Source organism: Podarcis gaigeae (assembly GCF_964106915.1).
Source record: "Podarcis gaigeae genome assembly, chromosome: 11".
NCBI lineage: Eukaryota > Metazoa > Chordata > Lepidosauria > Squamata > Lacertidae > Podarcis > Podarcis gaigeae.
In genome coordinates, this window is record NC_139687.1 from 62,546,998 (window position 1) to 62,569,424 (window position 22,427).

Below are 22,427 nucleotides of genomic sequence, written 5' to 3' on the forward strand. Positions count from 1 at the left end.
GTCGTTGCTGCGGAGGACCAGGAGGGGTGGCGATGGCTCCCTTGGGGGAGGACGGCTCTTGGCTCTCGGCCTCTTCTCTGGTTGCAAAGAGGGAGAGGGGCCCTTTTGGTTCTCGCCACCTTCTGGTGTGGGTGGGAGAAATTAGGTACCCATTTGGTGGCAGAAGCTTAAGCTGTCCCCCCCCCCATCAGCTTTTGTGGGGAGCAGATTCATCCCCCCCCCACTCTCGGAGGAGGGGGAGGACCTGCAAATGGGAAGCGGAGGACTTGCAGCATCTTCTCCTGGTTCATCCGCAAAGTGAGGCAGCGTTGTGTAGTGGTTAGAGTGTCGCACCTGGGAGACCAGGGTTCAAATTCCCACTCGGCCGTGAAGCTTGCTAGGTGTAACTTTAGGGAGCCAGTCCCTGTCTTTCGGTCTGGCCTCCCTTACAGGGTGGTGGTTGCAGTGATTGTAGGGCAGAACCATAATAATAATAATAATAATAATAATAATAATAATAAATAATAATAATTTTATTTATACCCCGCCCTCCCCAGCCAAGACCTCAGGGCTCAGGGCAGCTAACAACCAAATATAAAAACAATTGATTGAAATACAGCTTAAAAAACAAGATTAAAATACAACATTAAGACATTAAAATGCAACCTCATTTCAGTGGAAACTCAATCAAAAACTTTTTGGGGATGAAAACATCAAATCTTCACCAAGGCCAACTATCCAGACTGGTCCTATGTGGGCCAGAAAAAAGCCAGGGAAGTCCCCAAATAGGAGTTCCAACACAGAAGGAGAAAGGAAAAAGGAAAGAGGGGGAGGGAATCAAATTGAGGCAATAAACCAACGATTTGAATTTGCACGATGGAAAGAGGGGGCCAGAGCTTCATCGTAAGAGAGCTTGCTGCGGCATAGTGGTTAGAGTGCCAGAGGAGGACCTGGGAGACCTGGGTTCGAATCCCCACTCAGCTGTGAAGCTCACTGCGTGTGACTTTTGGGGCAGTCACTGCGTCTCAACCTAACCTACCTCACAGGATTGTTGTGGGGGTTCAAGGAAGAGGGAGAGCAAAACTTTTGCAGCACCTCCTTAGAGGAAAAGGTGGGAAATAAAGAAATGATGTCCTGGAGTCCGCAGTACATTTTGGGGGAGACCTAATGGGGTTCACGGTAGTGCAAAACTCTTCCTTTCCCCACATCTATTCCCTGAAGACCTGCTGTTGTCCTTGTTCAATGTTCAGCCCGGACATTGAGGTCCAGATCCAAGGACCTTCTGGCGGTTCCCTCCCTGCGAGAAATGAGGTTACAGGGAACCAGGCAGAGGGCCTTCTTGGTGGTGGCGCCCACCCTGTAGAACACCCTCCCATCAGATGTCAAGGAAATAAACAACTATCTGACGTTGAGAAGACATCTGAAGGCAGCCCTGTCTAGGAAAGTTTTTTAATGTTTGAAGTTTTATTCTGTTTTTAGTGTTCTGTTGAGAGCCGCCCAGAGTGGCTGGGGAAACCCAGCCAGATGGGCGGGGTATAAATAATAAATAATAGTTGTTGTTGTTGTTGTTGTTGACCTTTGTGGGGGGTCTGGCCTCTAGGGAAGGGGGCCCAAACCCTTTCCTGCCCTGCCCTAATCTCTTGCCTTCCTTTCTCCCACATTTGCAGCTCTACGAACTGGACACCGACCCCAAACGCAAGGAGTTCTTGGACGATTTGTTTGGCTTCATGCAGAAGAGAGGTGAGTCAGACGTTCTCCGGGGTTCTGGAGAAGGGAGGAGCTGGAATTCAAGCCCTTCCCTAATGCACCGTCATTGCATCAACATAATAATATTGCTATCATTGTGGTTTTTAAATGAGAGGTTGGATAGCCAGCTGTGATTCTATTATCACTCTTCCTCCCCGGCCGAAAGGGGAACTTTCAGCCCATCCCAGCTGACAGGAATCAAGTGTCTCCCCCTTGCTCTTTGCTTTCAGAGCAGGGAAGTGGGGAGAGGAAAATTTGTCTGTCTCCTTCATCTTCTTGCCCTGCCTAGCTCCAGCCTGGGCACTAGGCGGATGGTGCCCCCCATGAACCCCACTCCTCCCAAATCGCCAGAGGCAGTTGGAGGATGGATGGCGGCTAACAGATTGAGGTTAAATCCTGACAAGACAGAAGTACTGTTTTGGGGGGACAGGAGGTGGGTGGGTGTGGGGGACTCCCTGGTCCTGAATGGGGTAACTGTGCCCCTGAAGGACCAGGTGCGCAGCCTGGGAGTCATTTTGGACTCACAGCTGTCCATGGAGGCACAGGTTAATTCTGTGTCCAGGGCGGCTGTCTACCAGCTCCATCTGGTACGCAGGCTGAGACCCTCCCTGCCCGCAGACTGTCTCGCCAGAGTGGTGCATGCTCTGGTTATCTCCCGCTTGGACTACTGCAATGCGCTCTACGTGGGGCTACCTTTGAAGGTGACCCGGAAACTGCAACTAATCCAGAATGCGGCACCTAGACTGGTGACTGGGAGCGGCCGCCGAGACCACATAACACCGGTTTTGAAAGACCTACATTGGCTCCCAGTACGTTTCCGAGCACAATTCCAAGTGTTGGTGCTGACCTTTAAAGCCCCAAATGGCCTCAGCCCACCCCCATCATTCTGAGGTCCAGCAACGAGGGCCTTCTGGTGGTTCCCTCTCTGCGAGAAGTGAGGTTACAGGGAACCAGACAGAGGGTCTTCTCGGTAGTGGTGGGGTCTCCTTCCTTGGAGGTTTTTAAGCAGAGGTTGGCTGGCCATCTGTCATGGATGCTTTAGCTGAGATTCCTGCATCGCAGGGGGTTGGAATAGATGACCTTTGTTGGTCCCTTTCAACTCTACAATTCTATTATTAATTTCGGTGCATTTTTTATCTTGCCACCTTACAATGGGAATAACACACACACACACACAGAAATAAAGATCCATATAAACTGTTCTTTAGTATTTTTTAGTATTTAATCCAGTTTTTTGGCCTGATATGCTGGAGTATTCAGATCCTTCTTGGCAGGTAGTATTGCTTAAATCCCCTGATCTTCAGTAGGCACTGATATTAATTCCAAAGCTATTCCAGGCTCTCCTTCCTTTTTTGGGAATTTCTCCATCAGTGTGGTAGAGAGTTCTCTTGCTTAGCCCCAATTTAGTGCTTCTAAGTTCCAGGGCTGAGATTGAAGCTTATATTTCCACAGCCTTTCCCCCCAGTCTTTTCACTTCTTACTCTGCCAAAGGTGCAATGGTACCTTTGTTCATAATAATAATAATAATAATAATAATAATAATATATTATTTGTACCCTGCCCATCTGGCTGGGTCTCCCCACTCTAGGCGGCTTCCAACAAAAATTAAAAATACATTAAAATGTCACACATTAAAAACTTCCCTGAACAGGGCTGCCTTCAGATGTCTTCTAAATGTCAGGTAGTTGTTTATCTCTTTGACATCTGGTGGGAGGGCGTTCCACAGGGCAGGCGCCACTACCGAGAAGGCCCTCTGACTGGTTCCCTGTAGCTTGGCTTTTCGCAGTGAGGGAACTGCCAGAAGGCCCTCGGAGCTGGACCTCAGCGTCCGGGCAGAACAATGGGGGTGGAGACACTCCTTCAGGTATACTGGACCGATGCCGTTTAGGGCTTTCAAGGTCAGCACCAACACTTTGAATTGTGCTCAGAAACATACTGGGAGCCATTGCAGGTCTTTCAAGACAGGTGCTATAAGGTCTCGGCGGCCGTCCCCAGTCGCCAGTCTGGCTGCCACATTCTGGATTAGTTGTAGTTTCCGGGTCACCTTCAAAGGTAGCCCCACACAGAGCACATTGCAGTAGTCCTAGCAGGAGATAATTAGAGTATGCACCACTCTGGCGAGACAGTCTCGAACACCTTGGTACTTGAACAAATCGGCTCCCGAATGCTGCAACTCCAGAAGTGAGTGTTCAGGTTTGCGAACGTTTTTGGGAAGCCGAACGTCCGATGCGGCTTCCGATTAGAGTGCAGGAAGCTGCGCCTTGGTTTTTGAAAGGTTTAGGGAGTCGAGGCTGAACGGATTAAGTTTGAGAAGCAAGGTGCCACGGTATCATATAAAAGTTCACTTTCATGTGCGAATGTGACCTGCAGTGGCATTGAGTCGCCAGTGTAAATAAGATCAATGAAATATGACCTCATCAATGTTGTGAAGTGCCCCGTGGTCTTCGGATGGGTGGTATACAAATTTAATAAATAATCATAATCCAACACCTGCGGCGGAGACTCTGGCAACTACATTTTGAACCGACGGAAGCTTCCGGCTTGTCTCCCGAGGGAGCCCCACAAAGAGTGCATAGAGAGGCAGAATGAAGTCCGGACAGCCACAGGGTCAAATCTCCATTCTGGCCTGGACTCATTTGGTAACTGGGAGATAAATCCATCTTGCGCTTCCACCCCGTGATTCTCTCTGGGATGCCAAGGCAAGCCTGCAAAGCATCTTTCTCCAAAAGCTTCTTTCTTTAAACAATTCCTGCCTTGTGTGCGTGTCCATTTTTTCCTCTCCCCCCCCCATTCCCAGCCTCCCCCTCCCAGTTAATTAGCGCAACATTAACCTCTGCCTGGGGTTTTATTTCCTATCGAGCGGCATGTTCATTAATCCAGATTCTGGCAAAGGGCTCTAATTGATGGCAGCCTCCGGACGGCGTGGGCCGCGGCCGGGGAGCCTTTTGAAAATGGCTCCGCGGCTCGATGGGGGATTGGGAGGACGGGGTCAGAGGTTAAAGCATTTATCGAATCGCCTCAATTGCTGGAGCTTCCTATTTATCCCGCCTGACCCCGATAACAAAACCCGGCACCGATTTCCAATGCGGGAGCCGCTGTCTGTCAAGCGCCGCCAGAACCGCGTGCTTGGCTCCATGGCTGGGGGGAAACGCCGTGGTCTGAAGGCAGCCCTGTGTCCCACCCTCTTCTGCTTCCAGGGTCCTGCCCTGAAAATCAGGAATCACCTTTAAAAGCAAGAGTGTTCCTGAGCATAAATAACTTGCTTGTCGTTGAGATCAAGGAACAAGATGGAAAGATGGAAAACTTGGGCAGACAGATAAGCCGGACATTGCGATGCTCAGAAAATTCTATCCCTGCCATAAATGGCTTAGTTGAATATTCCAGCATCTTCAACTAAGATGACTCTTAGGTCTCTTCCAACTTTACAATTCCATAATTCTATGGGCATAGGGCTTGGAAAGCAAGCCTGATGAGGAACGGTTGAAGGAGCTGGTTCTGTTTAGCCTGGAGAAGAGGAGACTGAGATAAGATTTGAAAGCTGTTTTCAAATATCTGAAAGGCTATCCCATGGAAGAGGGAATAAACTTGTTTTCTCCTGCTCTGTGTGCTGGGCCCAGGGGTAACCCGAGAAACGCGGTCCAGGTCCAATCCAGAATGCGAAGGTCCCGCTAGGAGTCAGTCCAACAGGGCCAAGGCAGGACACGAGGCAGGAAACCAGGCAAGGACAGCTACAGGGTCTCAGGCAGGATCTGACAAACAGCAATGTTGCTCCCACAACCTGGGGCAGGGTCCGACAGCCTTTTATCTTTGTAGGGGTAGCGGCCGGTCTTGATCCCCCGGCGACTCACCTCTCTGTCTCGCCCGAAGGTGAGCACTCCTCCTGTGAGTACTCAGGTCTCTCCTTCTCTCAGACCTCAGTCTCTGCAGCTCGGGAGACGTCGGTGGGTGACTAGACCCAGGGGCCGCCTCAGCCTCCCCTGACCCAACCGGTAGTGGAGCAGCTGTAAGTGATGGCCCAGCTGGAGGCAACAAGGTCATCCCCACATCTGTAGCCAGGGCAGGATCAGGCCCCTGACTCAGCCCAGCTGGTGCTTGTTGCAGGGGAACCTGTGCAGACTGGGACTCTTCAGAATCAGGCCCCAGACTAGGTTCAGGTGATGCCTGAGGCAAAGGATCCGGTGCAGACCGAGTCTCCTCTGGTTCTGAGACCGAGACCGAGTCCCTCACACTCTGGAAGGTAGGACTTGAACCCATGGCTTCCAGTTCCAAGGCAGGCGATTCCAACTAAACATCAAGAAGAACTTTCTGGCAGTAAGAGCTGTTTAACTGTGTGATGGAAGGTGGTGGAATCTCCTTCCTAGAAGGTTTTCAAGCAGATGTTGAATGGCCATCTGTCATGGATGTTTTAGCTGAAATTCCTGCATTGCAGGGGGTTAGACTAGATGACCCTAGGGTCCCTTCCAGCTCTACAGTTATATGAATACAGCGCAGCGCATACCTAGATGTTCTCCTGTGCATAGGATGCTGCCTTCACCTGATTCAGAGCATTGATCAATCTCGCTCAGTGCTGTCTGCACTGACTGGCAGCATCTCTCCAGGCTTCCATTCAGGGAAACATTCCCAGTGTTACCTCATAAGACAGTTTTGCATCCATATTACAACCTATTCTCTCCACTCCTTCCGTTTAATAATAATAATAATAATAATAATAATAATAATTTATTTGTACCCTGCCCATCTGGCTGGGTTTCCCCAGCCACTCTGGGCAGCTTTCACAAATACCAAAAATGCACTAATATGCCATACATTAAAAACTTCCCTAAACAGGGCTGCCTTAAGATGTCTTCTGAATGTTAGGTAGTTGTTTTTTCCTTTGACATCTGGTGGGAGGGTGTTCCACAGAGCGGGCACCACCACCGAGAAGGCCCTCTGCCTGGTTCCCTGTAACTTGGCTTTCTGCAGGGAGGGAACTGCCAGAAGGCCCTCGGCACTGGACCTCAGTGTCTGGGCTGAACGATGGGGATGGAGACGCTCCTTCAGGTATACTGGACTGAGGCCGCTTAAGGCTTTAAAAGTCAACACCAACACTTTGAATTGTGCTTGGAAACGTACTGGGAGCCAATGTAGGTCTTTCAAGACTGGTGTTATGTGGTCTCGGCGGCCGCTCCCAGTCACCAGTCTAGCTGCCGCATTCTGGATTAGTTGTAGTTTCCGGGTCACCTTCAAAGGTAGCCCCACGTAGAGCGCATTGCAGTAGTCCAAGCGGGAGATAACTAGAGCATGCACCACTCTGGTGAGACAGTCTGCGGGCAGGTAGGGTCTCATCCTGCGTACCAGATGGAGCTGGTAAACAACTGTCCTGGACACAGATTTGACCTGTGCCTCCATGGACAGCTGTGAGTCCAAAATGTCTCCCAGGCTGCGCACCTGGTGCTTCGGGGGCAGAGTTACCCCATTCAGGACCAGGGAGCCCTCCACACCCGCCCACCTGCTGTCCCCCAAAAACAGTACTTCTGTCTTGTCAGGATTCAACCTTAATCCATTAGCCGCCATCCATCCTCCAACCGCCTCCAGACACTCACACAGTGAGTTCAAGGCAGTGATAGCAAGCCAGAGATGGACTCACCCCTATTTGCATGGCTCCTGCTCCAACATTCATCACAGCAGCCATGACTCTTTTCAATACCTTTTTGGAGTCTGCAGGGAATCCAACCAGATTGCCTCCCTGCCCCCGTCTCAAGAGCGTCCCTCATCCCTGCCTTCCTGAGGTCTCACGCAGCTGCCAGCCCCGAATGCTGAGCACACAAAATTTCCTACAGGTGGCTCAAAGAAGTGAGCCATGTTGCGCTCTGCGAGGAAAAGAGGCTGCAGCTTCCTCCCGTTTAAAAAACACACAACAAAAACAGGAAGCAAATGAAAATCCTAGATGACTCTTGACTTGGGGGTGGATGGGACTTTTTCCAAGCCTTAAACGGGATCAGTTAGACCCTAAGCGAGACCCACCTGCTGCCTCTTTCGAAGAAGGAACGTGGTCCTCCTGCCAGTCAAGGACGGAGGTGCTGCCAGAGAGCCCCCCCCCCCCCCGGTGATGGTGACAAAGCCCCTATGCCCCGGAGCCCCCCTCCATCTGACACGAGATTCATGGCGCCTCTGCTGAGCGCCGGCCTCATTATTCTCTCCCAGCTAATTAACTGGCTCTCTCCTGGCTGAGATAAGGGTGCTAATTAACAGCCATTCTCCCCTGGCTGTACATCTGTATCAGGGTCCTTTGTGAGGCTCCTGCCATCGGGGCTGCGGAATCGAATCCCGCGGAGGGTGGCGGCTTCTCTAGGGCAGGGCGGTCGATGCCCATAAATCCACAGTGGGGAGATAAGAGCCCAGGAGTCTGAGCTCCCCCCGCTCTGCCCGCACTGCATCGATCCCGAGGGTGTGGGGCATAAATAACGCGCGTCTTGTGGCTTCCCGGTTGGCATTAATCTGCCGGCCGGTCCCTTGGACGAGGGGGCTAATCTCCCCAAGCGATCTGCGTCTCCATTAGGGCCTCGCAAAAGGGGACAGAGGCAGGAGTGATGAGGACCATTGAGCCACCGGTTGCGCCTGCCAAAGGAGGAAGACTTGCAGTTGAATTTGGGATTAAGTACAGCAGACAGAGCCTAGGACTTGCCGATCAGAAGGTCGGCGGTTCGAATCCCCGCGACGGGGTGAGCTCCCGTTGCTCAGTCCCTACTCCTGCCAACCTAGCAGTTCAAAAGCATGTCAAAGTGCAAGTAGATAAATAGGTACCGCTCCAGCAGGAAGGTAAACGGCGTTTCCATGCGCTGCTCTGGTTCTAGGTCATGCTGGCCACATGATGCCAGCTCCCTTGGCCAATAAAGCGAGATGAGCGCCGCAACCCCAGAGTTGGCCATGACTGGACCTAATGGTCAGGGGTCCCTTTGCCTTTACCTTACAGTGGATGCTCGGGTTGCAAATGTGATCTGTGCAGGAAGCACGTTCACAACCCGCAGCGTCCGCAACCCACAGCACTGCGTCTGCGCACGCACGGGTCGTGATTCAGCGCTTCTGCGCAAAGTGCAATTTCGCACTTCTGTGCATGTGCAACCGCCGAAAACTGGAAGTGACCCATTCCGGTACTTCCAGGTGCGGTGCAGTGCACAACCCGAAATCGCACAACCCAAAGCATCTGTAACCTGAGGTATGACTGTACAGTGGTACCTCGGGTTACAGACACTTCAGGTTACAGACACTTCAGGTTACAGACTCCGCTAATCCAGAAATAGTACCTCGCGTTAAGAACTTTGCTTCAGGATGAGAACAGAAATCGTGCGGCGTCGGCAGGAGGCCCCGTTAGCTAAAGTGGTGCTTCAGGTTAAGAACAGTTTCAGGTTAAGAACGGACCTCCAGAACGAATCAAGTTCTTAACCCGAGGTACCACTGTATGTCTATTTTGGCTTCTTCTTTGAGGGCAGTGCCCACCTGATGCCTTCAAGATGTCGTTGGACTCCAACTCCCATCAGCCCCAGGCAGCATGGAGAGCACAGAGGGCTGATGGGAGCTGGAGTCTCAAGATCCAGAGAGCAGTGTGTTGACTAAACCCTTCTCTGTGCGATGAGATGCTGGCTAAACGTCAGGAAGAACTTCTGAGCTGGGACAGTGGCATGGAGGTGGACAAGAGGAGACTGAGAGGAGAAAGGAGAGCCATCTTCAAATATATGGGGGCCACATGGAAGAGGGAACAAGCTTGTTTTCTCCTGCTCTGGAGGGTAGGACTCGAACCCATGGCTTCGAGTCAGAAGCAAGGAGATTCTGACTCAACATCAGGAAGAACTTCCTGGTGAGAAGAGCTCATTCAACAGTGGTGCACTCTCCTTCCTTGGAGATTTTAAAGCAGAGTTTGGGTGGCCACCTGCCATGGATGATTCTAAAAGAGGATTACAGAAATTCAAGGCTATCAGTGCCTACCAACCAGGATGGCTCTCCTCTGCCCTCCACAGTTGGAGGCAGTGATGCTTCTGAATACCAGTTGCTGGAAACCACAAGAGAAGGGCTCTTGTGCTCAGATCACCCGCTTGCTGGTTTCCCCTTGGGGCAACTGTTCAGCCACTGTGAGAACAGGATGCTGCGCCAGATGGGACCATTGGCCTGATCCAGCAGGATCTTCTTCTGCAGCTCAGGGCTCATCCACATTTCGCCTCGTGTTTTCTAGGCACAGAAAGCACATTGAGGCGTCGCTCCCGGTGGTTGCCCATGACTCAGTTCCATAAATCAGCGAGCTCAGCACACATGCCTGGTAGACCTCTATCTTGGTATTGGCCGTTAGCACCACCTTCTCCCAACCCTTTTGGAGAGGAGAGGCATTGGCGTAGCTGTCCAGCTCAAGGTCGATGGAGAGGTTGCCGGTTAGAGTGGTACCCAGGTAGACAAAATTGTCTGCCACCTCAAGCACGTGGTCACCCCTGTAACAGCACAGCAAAAATGGGGGGAAACCCACTGAGTGCTTGTAGAGTGAAAAGTTTCAAGACTTTAGCAGGAAATGACAGGACTTAGAACGACTGGAAACGAAGCAGGATGGGGCCCTTGGGGGCTGATCTGAAGTTGGTCTGTGATTTGCGTCTCCAGATACACTTGCCTCTTCCCCATCTGATTCTTCTGATGGATTCAGGAGGGAAGTTAAAAGATAGTAGTAGTAGTAATAGTAGTAGTAGTAGCAGCAGTAGCAGTAGTAATAGTAGTAGTAGTGGAAGTAGTAGTAGTAGTAGTAGTAATAATAATAATAATAATAATAATAATAATAATAATAATAATTTATTACTTATACCCTGCACATTTGGCTGGGCCTCCCCAGCCACTCTTGGCGGCTCCCAACAGAATATTAAAAACACAATAAAACATCAATCATGAAAAACTTCCCTAGACAGGGCTGCTTTTAGATGTCTTCTAAAAGTCAGATAGTGGTTTATTCCCTTGACATCTGATGGGAGGGCGTTCCACAGGGCAGGTGCCACAACCAAGAAGGCCCCCTGTCTAGTTCCCTGTAACTTGGCTTCTCGCAGGGAGGGAACCACCAGAAAGCCCTCGGAGCTGGACCTCAGTATCTGGGCTGAATGATGGGGGTGGAGATGCTCCTTCAGGTATAGTGGGCTGAGGCCGTTTAGGGGTTTTAAGTTCAGAAGCTTGCCCTAGTCATCGTTGTCTTTCCTCCCCTTTTCTTGTAATTTTTTTTTTCATAAACCTATTTCCAAACTAACAAACACCCATGCAAACAATAACTGTACCAGGCTCTGTGCATAGTCAGTATAAGAAAACAAATTACAGAGATGCTGTAGCATATAGCCAGGATTTTAAGCGGCGTCTGTATAGCCCATGGGTAGGCAAACTAAGGCCCAGGGGCTGGATCCGGCCCAATCGCCTTCTAAATCCGGCCCACGGATGGTCCGGGAATCAGCGTGCTTTTACATGAGTAGAATGTGAGCTTTTATTTAAAATGCATCTCTGGGTTAATTGTGGAGCATAAAAATTCGTTCATTATTCTTTTTCAAAATATAGTCAGGCCCCCCACAAGGTCTGAGGGACACTGGACTGGCCACCTGCTGAAAAAGTTTGCTGAACCCTGGTACAGTGGTACCTCAGGTTAAGTACTTAATTCGTTCCGGAGGTCCGTTCTTAACCTGAAACTGTTCTTAACCTGAAGCACCACTTTAGCTAATGGAGCCTCCTGCTGCCGCCGCGCCGCTGGAGCATGATTTCTGTTCTCATCCTGAAGCAAAGTTCTTAACCTGAAACACTATTTCTGGGTTATCAGAGTCTGTAACCTGAAGCATATGTAACATGAAGCGTATGTAACCCGAGGTACCACTGTATAGCCCAACTAGAAGGAGAAGTGAGTCATGGGAGGAATGCTTAAATATAAGACTCTCCCTATTTATAGAATAAATAAATGGAGACCAGTTTGTCCATTTACCTCAGTATTGGAGGTTGGAGGATGGATGGCGGCTAACAGATTGAGATTGAATCCTGACAAGACAGAAGTACTGTTTCTGGGGGACAGGAGGCAGGCAGGTGTGGAGGACTCCCTGGTCCTGAATGGGGTCACTGTGCCCCTGATGGACCAGGTGCGCAGCCTGGGAGTCATTTTGGACTCACAGCTGTCCATGGAGGTACAGGTTAAATCCGTGTCCAGGGCAGCTGTGTACCAGCTCCATCTGGTACGCAGAATGAGACCCTCCCTGCCCGCAGACTGTCTCACCAGAGTGGTGCATGCTCTGGTTATCTCCCGCTTGGACTACTGCAATGTGCTCTACGTGGGGCTACCTTTGAAGGTGACCCAGAAACTACAACTAATCCAGAATGCAGCAGCCAGACTGGTGACTGGGAGCGGCCGCCAAGACCATATAACACCGGTCTTGAAAAACCTACATTGGCTCCCAGTACGTTTCCGAGCACAGTGTTGGTGCTGACCTTTAAAGCCCTAAACGGCCTCGGCCCAGTAGACCTGAAGGAGCATCTCCACCCCCATCGTTCTACCCGGACACTGAGGTCCAGCGCTGAGGGCCTTCTGGCGGTTCCCTCACTGCGAGAAGCCAAGTTACAGGGAACCAGGCAGAGGGCCTTCTCGGTAGTGGCGCCCGCCCTGTGGAACGCCCTCCCATCAGATGTCAAAGAGAAGAACAACTACCAGACTTTTAGAAGACATCTGAAGGCAGCCCTGTTTAGGGAAGCTTTTAATGTTTAATGTATCACAGTATTTTAATATTCTTTTGGAAGCCACCCAGAGTGGCTGGGGAAACCCAGCCAGATGGGCGGGGTATAAATAATAAATTATTATTATTATTATTATTGTTGTTGTTGTTGTTGTTGTTGTTGTTGTTGTTGTTGTCTACCCTGACCTGCAGAATCTCTCCTGCATTTGAGATGCTTCTGGGTTTTCAGAAAGTTCTGGGACTCGGATTATTGCACAGGGAGATCCCTTGCCTTGCAGAAGGACGGAAGGCAGAAGGGAGAATTGCACCACCCCAGAACACACACACACACTCCCTCCCCTCCTGACCAAGGAGAGACGAAACAAGTGAAATGATCTGGTTGAAAAGAATGAAGGCGCCAGGCTTTTCAAGCTTATGAGGAGCAGCCCAGCCAATATCAGGGTCATAAATTAAGGGGGCGAGGAAGCGGCGCTGAGTGACGGACGCGTTTGAGTTGAGCGGCGATGCCCTGGCGGCCTCTCGGCTGCAAATGGATGGCTTTTCGATAGCTCCCATTCACGGCCACCCAGAAGAAAGGAAGGGCATAAATAAAGAGCTTTTCTCTGCCTGTGTGTCAGGGGCTGGCAGCTGCTTCCATGGTGCTCTGCCCAACAGGACCCCACTGCCTGTGCAGGGAATGCCAGACGGATCTCTGCTTGTTGCGCTTATGGGGGGGGGACTGATGCTGGGGGCAGAGGAGCCACTCCAGTCTCACTCCGCCCCCCCTCAATCTTGCCTCAAGTGCCATCAGGAAAAGGTAACAGATAAGCAAAGGATGCCCATCTAATGCTTTTCTGAAGCTATTTTTCCTTCTGCTTTTGGAACATCCTATAGTTAAAGCTCTGGTTTTCCCAGTCGTGATGTATGGAAGTGAGAGCTGGACCATAAAGAAGGTTGATCGTCGAAGAATTGATGCTTTCGAATTCTGGTGCTGGAGAAGACTCTGGAGAGTCCCATGGACTGCAAGAAGATCAAACACGTCCATTCTTAAGGAAATCAGCCCTGAGTGCTCACTGGAAGGACAGATCCTGAAGCTGAGGCTCCAAGACTTTGGCCACCTCATGAGAAGAGAAGACTCCCTGGAAAAGACCCTGATGTTGGGAAAGATGGAGGGCACATGGAGAAGGGGACGACAGAGGATGAGATGGTGGGACAGTGTTCTTGAAGCTACCAGCATGAGTTTGACCAAACTGTGGGAGGCAGTAGAAGACAGGAGTGCCTGGCATGCTCTGGTCCATGGGGTCACGAAGAGCCGGACACGACTAAACAACAACAACATGCTGATTTGCAAGAATAGGCATTTGTTAGGTTTGGCTGCCAATCTCCCACACTTACTGTGCCTCTAAAGGGAAGACACGAAAGGGCACTTCTTGCTTTTCCTTTGGGGTTGCCCACCTGCAATTGCCCAGCTGGCATCTGGTCTGTGGCCTGTGAGGCGGGTCAGCTGGCCACAGCTGTTTCCACTCTCCATCTCCTCCTGCTCTGGATTCGACTGACTCAGCCACAGTGTCCTGGCTGGCCATGGCGAAAAGAGTGGGCAGATAGCTGGAACGAGACTTTCCACCCCTCCTGGTGCAATGGGAGTTTGCCTTTGTTTGTTCTCCTCTGCAGCCTGTTAGAAGTTCTTGGTTCTTACTATGGCCCACCATCCTTTGGAACATGATGTAGAACCACAGGAATGTTGAGTTTTGGTGCAGAAGTTGCAATGCAAAAGATCCTTCAGATGCTGGGCACTGTAATAATGATGATGGTGATGATGATGATGATAACAATAATAAGAATAATATTTTATTACCATATTTTTCCGTGTATAAGGCGCCCCCATGTATAAGATGACCCCTACTTTTGGGGACCCCACATTTAGAAAATGGGCATATGCACTATCTGTGTATAAGACGCCCCCAGATTTTTAACAATAATTTAAAGTAAAAATCTCCCAGTCTTATACATGGAAAAGTACAGTCATACCTCGTGTTGCGTTTGCTTCGTGATACGTTTTTTCTGGTTGTGTCCCATGGCGACCTGGAAGTACCGGAAAGGGTTACTTCTGGGTTTCACCGCTTGAGCATGCGCAGATGCGCAAAATGACATCACACGCATGCGCAGACGTGGCAAATCACGACCTGCGCAGACGCAGGTTGCGTTCTGCTCATGTTGCGGACGGGACTCTGGAACGGATCCCGTTCGCAACCAGAGGTACCATTGTAGTTATACCCCACCCATCTGGCTGGGTTTCCCCAGCCGCTCTGAGCGGCTTCCAACAAAATATTAAAAATACAGTAAAACATGGGACGGGCTGTTTCCCCCTCAGAAAGCATTTCCTTAGGCCCCAGGTCCCTTCCCCCTTTTCTGCACCATGTTCAGCTCCACCACTGTCCTTTTTGAGATGCGTTTGCTACATCATGCGGGACCCTGCATTTCTTTGCAGCGGGGATACCTTGCTGTACGTTCTTCCTCTAATGCAGAGCCACACTGGGCACAGCCCCATATATAACACTGCCCCCCCCCCAGTGAGAGGGGTCGGGTTGCATTGCACTCAACCCACCCAGCCTCTCGCCCACTCGGATCCTGAAGAGCCCCCAGACGCTCATTTCGGTGCTGGGCTCCCTCTGCAAACCACATCAGCTGTGCAAAGCCACAGAGGTCAGCGAGGGAAGGTCACAGGGACGAGAGATTGCGGCCCATCGGTCAGCAATGGAGGAGCCCCTCCTGACCGTGGGGTTAGGGACTCCCCTGCTCTTTTGTGGGGGGCAACGGGAAGAAGACACGGCCGGACTGCCTCGTCTGCAAGGCCCTGTGGAATGCCCCCCTCTCAACCCACGCCTCTTACTTTGTGGGCAGCAGGTGCTGGAAGGGACGCTGTGCCGCCGCGCCCTCTGGTCCAGATGACCCAAAAGGCTGTTAATTAGACCTGGACGTGCTGTGAAGGGCTGTCGATGCCTCGGGGTTATTGGAATTGATTTCAGTTTAGATGGTGATCCAGGCCTGCGGGCAGGAAGCATGCTGGGAAACTCGCACGGGGCTCTCCGGCAGGAGCTGCTTACAGTCCTGCTTTCAGGACCCTGGGAAGGTTTGGGGAGACTGGGCTGCTCCTCTGTTTTCTCTTGGGTGATGATGAGACCTTGGTGAGGACCCTCAGCTCAGTGGCCGAGCTCTACCATAGGAAGGTAGGAAGGAGCCCAGTTCAATCCCTGACTCCCCACTTGGCAAAGGGCAAAGACCACTTTCGACTCAGCTCCCAACCTGAGAAGTCCATCTTGGCCCCAGCCCCTCGTTCGGGAACTTGAAGCCCAATAAGAGCACAAGAAGGGAGCCCAATTTGCCCACCACCCTGTTGTCACAGAGGCTTGTTCATATAGTTTCTGTTCGACATGTTTGCCATACCCTTCGTCTAAAGGCCGGTTTATGGTGCAGGATCATGAACAACCAAGTGCCCATGCAAAATGTAATGCCCATCCAATGCAAGAAGCTAAAGCAGTCCTATAAATGTGGTTCATTATAATAAGCAATGCATAATAAGGTAAAATCAAGGGGCGCGGGTGGCGCTGTGGGTTAAACCAGAGCCTAGGACTTGCTGATCAGAAGGTCAGCGGTTCAAATCCCCACGACAGGGTGAGCTCCTGTTGCTCGGTCCCTGCTCCTGCCAACCTAGCAAGTAGATAAATAGGTACCACTCCGGCGGGAAGGTAAACGGCGTTTCTGTGCGCTGCTCTGGTTCACCAGAAGTGGCTTAGTCCTGCTGGCCACATGACCTGGAAGCTGTACGCCGGCTTCCTCAGCCAATAAAGCGAGATGAGTGTCGCAACCCCAGAGTCGGCCACGACTGGACCTAATGGTCAGGGGTCCCTTTACCTTTAATAAGGTTAAAAGGTAAAGGACCGAGGGAGCCGGCATTTGTCCGCAGACAGCTTTCCAGGTTGTGTGGCCACCAGAACTAAACCGCTTCTGGCACAACGGAACACCGTGACGGAAACCAGAACACATGGAAACGCTGTTTACCTTCCCGCCACAGTGGTACCTATTTATCTACTTGCAATGGTGTGCTTTCAAACTTCTAGGTTGGCAGGAGCTGGTGAAATCCTGTAACTCTTTATACCACAAATGTTCTGGGTTTTTGTTGCTGATCCTGCTTTTGCTGCAGTGTAGCACAGGAACACCCCTCCAGATGGCAAGGATGCACACAGGGCAAGCAACACAGAACGACAAATAAAGAGAGCTGATGCGCAGACAGTCCAGTATAAATTCACCACAGATGCACGATCGCTGCATCAGTGACATGTTGCGGGAAAACACCCATGAAAACCACCAGTCTGGAGAGTCTTTGTAATTTGTGCTTTTAGCTAAACTGTGCAATCCAGTGAAGGTCTCAAAATCCAGGGGTTTGGGGACCGGTCAGCTTGGAGTGCAAAGATCCTCCTGTCCAGAAGCTCCTTTCTCCGTCCGTGGTGCCCCCTTTTCCTCTGGGACGCTGGCCACCTCTTGCCGCCGGTGCCCCTTAATAGAAACCGCTCTGTCAAGAACGGAAGCGATTATCGTAAAACATTTCCAGAGGGAGCCGGAACGAGATTAACAAGCTTTCTGACAAGCTGACAATTTTATAAGCTGATAATGCAGCATGTAGCTTGGGCCGCAGAGGGCAGGTGAGTAATTAGCAAAGTAGACCAAGAGGAGGAGGAGACGAAGGAAAGATGCAACCTGCATGCCAGAGCAAGACAGCAAGTGCCCCTTTGTGGAGGAAAACTGGTGCAGTAAGCCCTGGGACATTTGTTTGGGCATGTATCCCCATCTCTGCTTGGTCTAGGTCTAGCTCTGCATTCAAATCCTGCCACAAAACACTGTTTTGTCAAGATAGCGGGCAGCCAGCTAATCTAATCAATGCACACACGCACTGGAACGTGGGCACTCTTGTAGAAGTCATTTTCTGGGAATGTGGGGCATTTTTCCATCTCTGCCATTTTAAGCAGTTGGTCCCTTACCTTTCTCGCCCTGATCTGGCCACAGTGATCCAGGTTTGATTATTGTAACTCGCTCTATGTGGGGCTGCCCTTGAAGCTGACCCAGAAACTCCAGCGGGTGCAGAATGCCGCGGCGAGGCTCCTCACGGGGTCCTTGCCAGGGGATCACATTCATCCAGTGCTAAACCAGCTGCACTGGCTCCCGGTGGAGTACAGGCTCAGGTTTAAGGGGCTGGTTTTGACCTTTAAAGCCCTATACGGCCCAGGACCCTCGTACCTACGGGACCGTCTCTCCTGGTATGCCCTGCGGAGGACCTTAAGGTCCACAAATGACAACATTTTGGAGGTCCCAGGTTGCAAGGTGGTTAGATTGGTCTCAACCAGGGCCAGGGCCTTTTCAGTACTGGCCCCGACTTGGTGGAACGCTCTGTCCCAAGAGACCAGGGCCCTGCGGGACTTGACATCTTTCTGCAGGGCCTGCAAGACAGCTATTCCGCCAGGCCTTTGGTTTGGACTCAGTCTGACCCTTATGTTTCCCTCCCCTTATGGTCTTGATCTATCAGCTACTTTTAAAATGAGGCTGTATTTTAACCTGTATTTTAAATTGGTTTTTCCCCCCTATTATGTTTTTACTGTAATTTTACTGGTGTTAGCCGCCCTGAGCCTGGCTCTGGCTGGGGAGGGCAGGGTATAAATAAACTTTATTATTATTATTATTATTATTATTATTATTTGAAGATACTTTCTGTGGCTCAGTGGCAGAGCATGTGCCTTGTGGGTGGGAGGTCCTGTCATCACTGTGGGCGATATGGGGCTAGATCAGTGGTTTTTCAGGCCACCTTCCCCTTGATTCCTTAAATTCATGCCCTACCGTATCAAAAGCATTAATAAACGGATGAGCACAAGGACGCCACACTGCTAAATAAAGCATGCAAAACGATTTTAAAAAGGAGCAAAGTTAGGCGTATCAATGGAAATTGTCGGGGCACAGAACCCAGTTTTTCTTGCCACAGAAAGCGTGGGAACAATTTTTTTGAAGAATCCCAGAACTGTGGTGTTGGAAGGGTCACCAAAGGTCATCTAGCTCAACCCCGAATCACAGCTAAAGAATTGCTGCTGTCCCTCTTGCAGACAGACGTAAAAGCTGTCTAGATCCATAAGAAATTTTTTTTTTACATGTTTTCCTGAATGCAGGTAAAGAATGGAACCACATGCAGGTAAATTTTGGGGGTGAGGGTGAGCTGTCTGTTTTAATGCAGTTCACACAAGACTATTATATCCATCACAAGTGGCTCCCCGGAAATGGGTACTCCGTTTTAATTCTTGCGCTCTGGGAAGGATCCGCAAAGTCCAGAGTCAAGTAATGGATGTCAAAGCAGGAATAGGGCTCCACTCCAGGTTTTTGCTATTTCAGCCTCATCAATCTGTGTTTTATCTTCAGTTTTCCTTTGGAAGCACCCTCATTCCTGACCTGCTGACCTCTGTGCTAGGCAGTTTATCTCAAAGGTTAATCTGCGTCTTTCTAAATCCTGCATTTCTAACCAGAACTCTGATGTTTTAAATTTTTTATAGCCTTTTCCCTCTGGTTTTGTCTCCCTCTGCTGGAGAGAATCAATCCTACATCACAAAAGATTTCTTTGCCACAGAACCAAGTGGGCTCAATAAAACAGGACAGCTTTTTCTAAGTTCTTAATTTATAGTGTGACCCTTAGAATCATAGAATCATAGAGTTGGAAGAGACCCCAAGGGCCATCGAGTCCAACCCCCTGCCAAGCAGGAAACACCATCAGAGCACTCCTGACATATGGTTGTCAAGCCTCTGCTTAAAGACCTCCAAAGAAGGAGACTCCACCACACTCCTTGGCAGCAAATTCCACTGTCAAACAGCTCTTACTGTCAGGAAGTTCTTCCTAATGTTTAGGTGGAATCTTCTTTCTTGTAGTTTGGATCCATTGCTCCGTGTCCGCTTCTCTGGAGCAGCAGAAAACAACCTTTCTCCCTCCTCTATGTGACATCCTTTTATATATTTGAACATGGCTATCATATCACCCCTTAAGCTCCTCTTCTCCAGGCTAAACATGCCCAGCTCCCTTAGCCGTTCCTCATAAGGCATCGTTTCCAGGCCTTTGACCATTTTGGTTGCCCTCCTCTGGACACGTTCCAGTTTGTCAGTGTCCTTCTTGAACTGTGGTGCCCAGAACTGGACACAATACTCCAGTGGGGGTTTTACGTATACTTGGGCATATACTGTGATAGCCAAAATTATTTAATAAGAAATATTATGTTCTTCAGCCTGCACTGATCATGGAAAAGACATTTTTGCATGAGCCGAAACCTTGCCTCCTTCCATCATTCATAGATATAATCCTGCACAATTTATTCTGATTAGCCGATTATTCTGATTGAGCACTGAAGACCCAGTCCAAACCACTGATATCTTCATAAAACCATAGAATTGTAGAGTTAGAAGCGACCCTGATTGTGATCTAGTCTGACACCTTTAATGCCAAACTCACAGCTGAGCCCTCTAACCTCTGTTTTAAAAATCTCCAATCAAGGAGAGTCCAGCCCCTTTCGAGGGAGTCGGTCCCACTCAGAGCCGGATTTAGGTTTGATGAGGCCCTCAGCTCCTGAAGGTAATGGGGCCCATAATTGTAAGTGATTACTCAAAACCTGCAAATGAGTCCATTTCTTTGCATTGTTTCTTGTTATGTACTGAGTTGAATAGGATCCAAAAAGTAGCAGTCTGATTGGTCCTAGAACAATAGGATTCAGAATGCAGCAGTCTGATTGGTTCTAGAACAATAGGGTCCAGAATGCAGCAGTCTGATTGGTCCGCAGGAGCCACCCAATCCAGCTCCAGGTGGAAGTGAATCCGCAACCTGATTGGCCTACAGGAGAATCCCGGAACTAGCCAATCACGTGGGGCCCATTGTGTAAATGTATATAAAGCAGACATTCTGGGGGAACTTCCATTCCTCCTCACCACTATGAGCTGAATAAAGAGCATGAAATCCACTCTCGACTCCGAGTATATTTAATTTCTGTAGGTAAGCTGTAAATGGTTCCCAATCTTCCTTGAAGTATTTTTTTTGTCCTTATGTCAAAGTTTTTCAGTTAGCTTTGCCATTTCAGAGTATTCCATAAGCTTTTCTTTCCATTCTTCATTGGTTGGTGTTTTATCACTTTTCCATCTTTGTGCCAAGAGCATCCTTGCCGTGGATGCATAGCTGTCAACGTTTCCCTTTTTTAAAGGGAAATTCCCTTATTCCGAATAGGATTCCTCGCAAGAAAAGGGAAAAGTTGACAGCTATGCGTGGATGTAGCACACATTGAAAGTTTTTGTTTTCCCTTTGGCAGATCTTGAGACCTAAAATTCCTAACCAAAAGGCTTCTGGGCTTTTAACAAAGGTTATCTTAAACATTGTTTTTTCCATTTCATTATATATCATTCCCCAGTAATTTTTAACTATTTTACAATTCCACCATTAACATTTGGCAACCTTGAATTTCCTCTCTCCCCAGGGACTCCCGTGAACCGGATCCCCATCATGGCCAAGCAGGTCCTGGATCTCTACACCCTGTACCGGCTGGTGACCGAGAAAGGGGGCCTGGTGGAAGTCATCAACAAGAAGATCTGGCGCGAGATCACCAAAGGCCTCAACCTGCCCACCTCCATCACCAGCGCTGCTTTCACCCTCCGTACACAGTGAGTGGCTTGCGAAGAAGGCGAGGGGGCTCTGGAGGTGCAAATGACTCTGAAAAGCTGGTATCGCTAAATCAAAATCCATCCGTTTGCTTGAATTAATTAAACGGAACAGCTTTAATTGGATCTTGAACGTCTGCTTTGCATTCTATGGTGTTATTTAGCGTGTCTTGAAAATCGCTGTTCTGAACAATTCTGAATAGGGTAATAATAATAATAATTAATAATTTTTTATTTATACCCCGCCCTTCCTGGTTCAGAAAACTGGGCTCAGGGCGGCTAACAACAAATTTAAAACACTTAATTGATGCTACAAAAAAACCAGCATAAAATACGGTATAAAACTTAAATAAAAATAAATTCAGAATTCAGAAATCAATTTAGGGGGAAAATCCATCCAATAAACATTAGATGATCACTAGGGCCAGCTGGCTGAATTAGTCCTATTTGGGCCAGCGAGGAGACCGGGGGGAATTAGCTGTGGGATCCCAGAGCGGGTAATCTTCATAAAAAGGGGAGAGGGAGGGAAGGAAAGAGAATAAAAGATCAGGCTGAATTCAAATTAAAGGCCAGGCGGAATAGCTCTGTCTTACAGGCCCTGTGGAAGGAGGCTAAATCCTGCAGGGCCCTGCTCTTCTGGGACAGAGCATTCCACCAGGTTGGAGCCACAACTGAGAAGGCCCTGGCAGAGGATAGTCTGACTTCCTTAGTGGGTAGTGGGTGAGTTTATGAAACCGAGGGGAGGGGGTTGCCCAGAGAAAGTTTGGGAAGCCTTACCCTGGCACTCTAACCACTACCCCGCGCTTCCTCTCTCCCTTTCTGCCTCCCTCCGCATGCCAGGTACATGAAATACCTCTATCCCTACGAATGCGAGAAACGGGCGCTCAGCTCCCCCGGCGAACTGCAGGCCGCCATTGACAGCAACCGGAGGGAGGGGAGACGGCAAGCCTTTGGGACCACGCTCTTCAACTACTCCCCGGTGGGGACGCCGGGGGTCCTGGCCTCGCCCAAGATACCGCTGCCCTCCCTCACCATCTCTGCGCACAACTGCAGCCAGATCAACCAGGTGCACACCATCAAGAAAGGTGAGGCAGTTGGGCATAACTCAGACTGAAATTCCCAGGTGTCAAAAAAGGTTATTTACCGTATTTTAATAATAATAATTTTTTATTTATACCCCGCCCATCAGACTGGGTTTCCCCATCCACTCTGGGCGGCTTCCAACAAAACACTAAAATACAATAACCTATTAAACATTAAAAGCTTCCCTAAACAGGGCTGCCTTCAGATGTCGTCTAAAAG

The 22,427-nt window shown here is 49.8% G+C and overlaps 1 protein-coding gene across 1 annotated transcript in view; it reads left to right on the forward strand.

The window, feature by feature from the left end:
• Positions 1 to 22,427, forward strand: part of ARID3C (AT-rich interaction domain 3C) — a 112,904-nt gene that overhangs the window by 82,883 nt on the left and 7,594 nt on the right. The window contains exons 3-5 of the mRNA XM_083702803.1: positions 1,647 to 1,719; positions 20,945 to 21,128; positions 21,966 to 22,210. Coding sequence (XP_083558929.1) covers positions 1,647 to 1,719; positions 20,945 to 21,128; positions 21,966 to 22,210 — 502 coding nt within the window. The remainder of the gene's footprint in view (positions 1 to 1,646; positions 1,720 to 20,944; positions 21,129 to 21,965; positions 22,211 to 22,427) is intronic.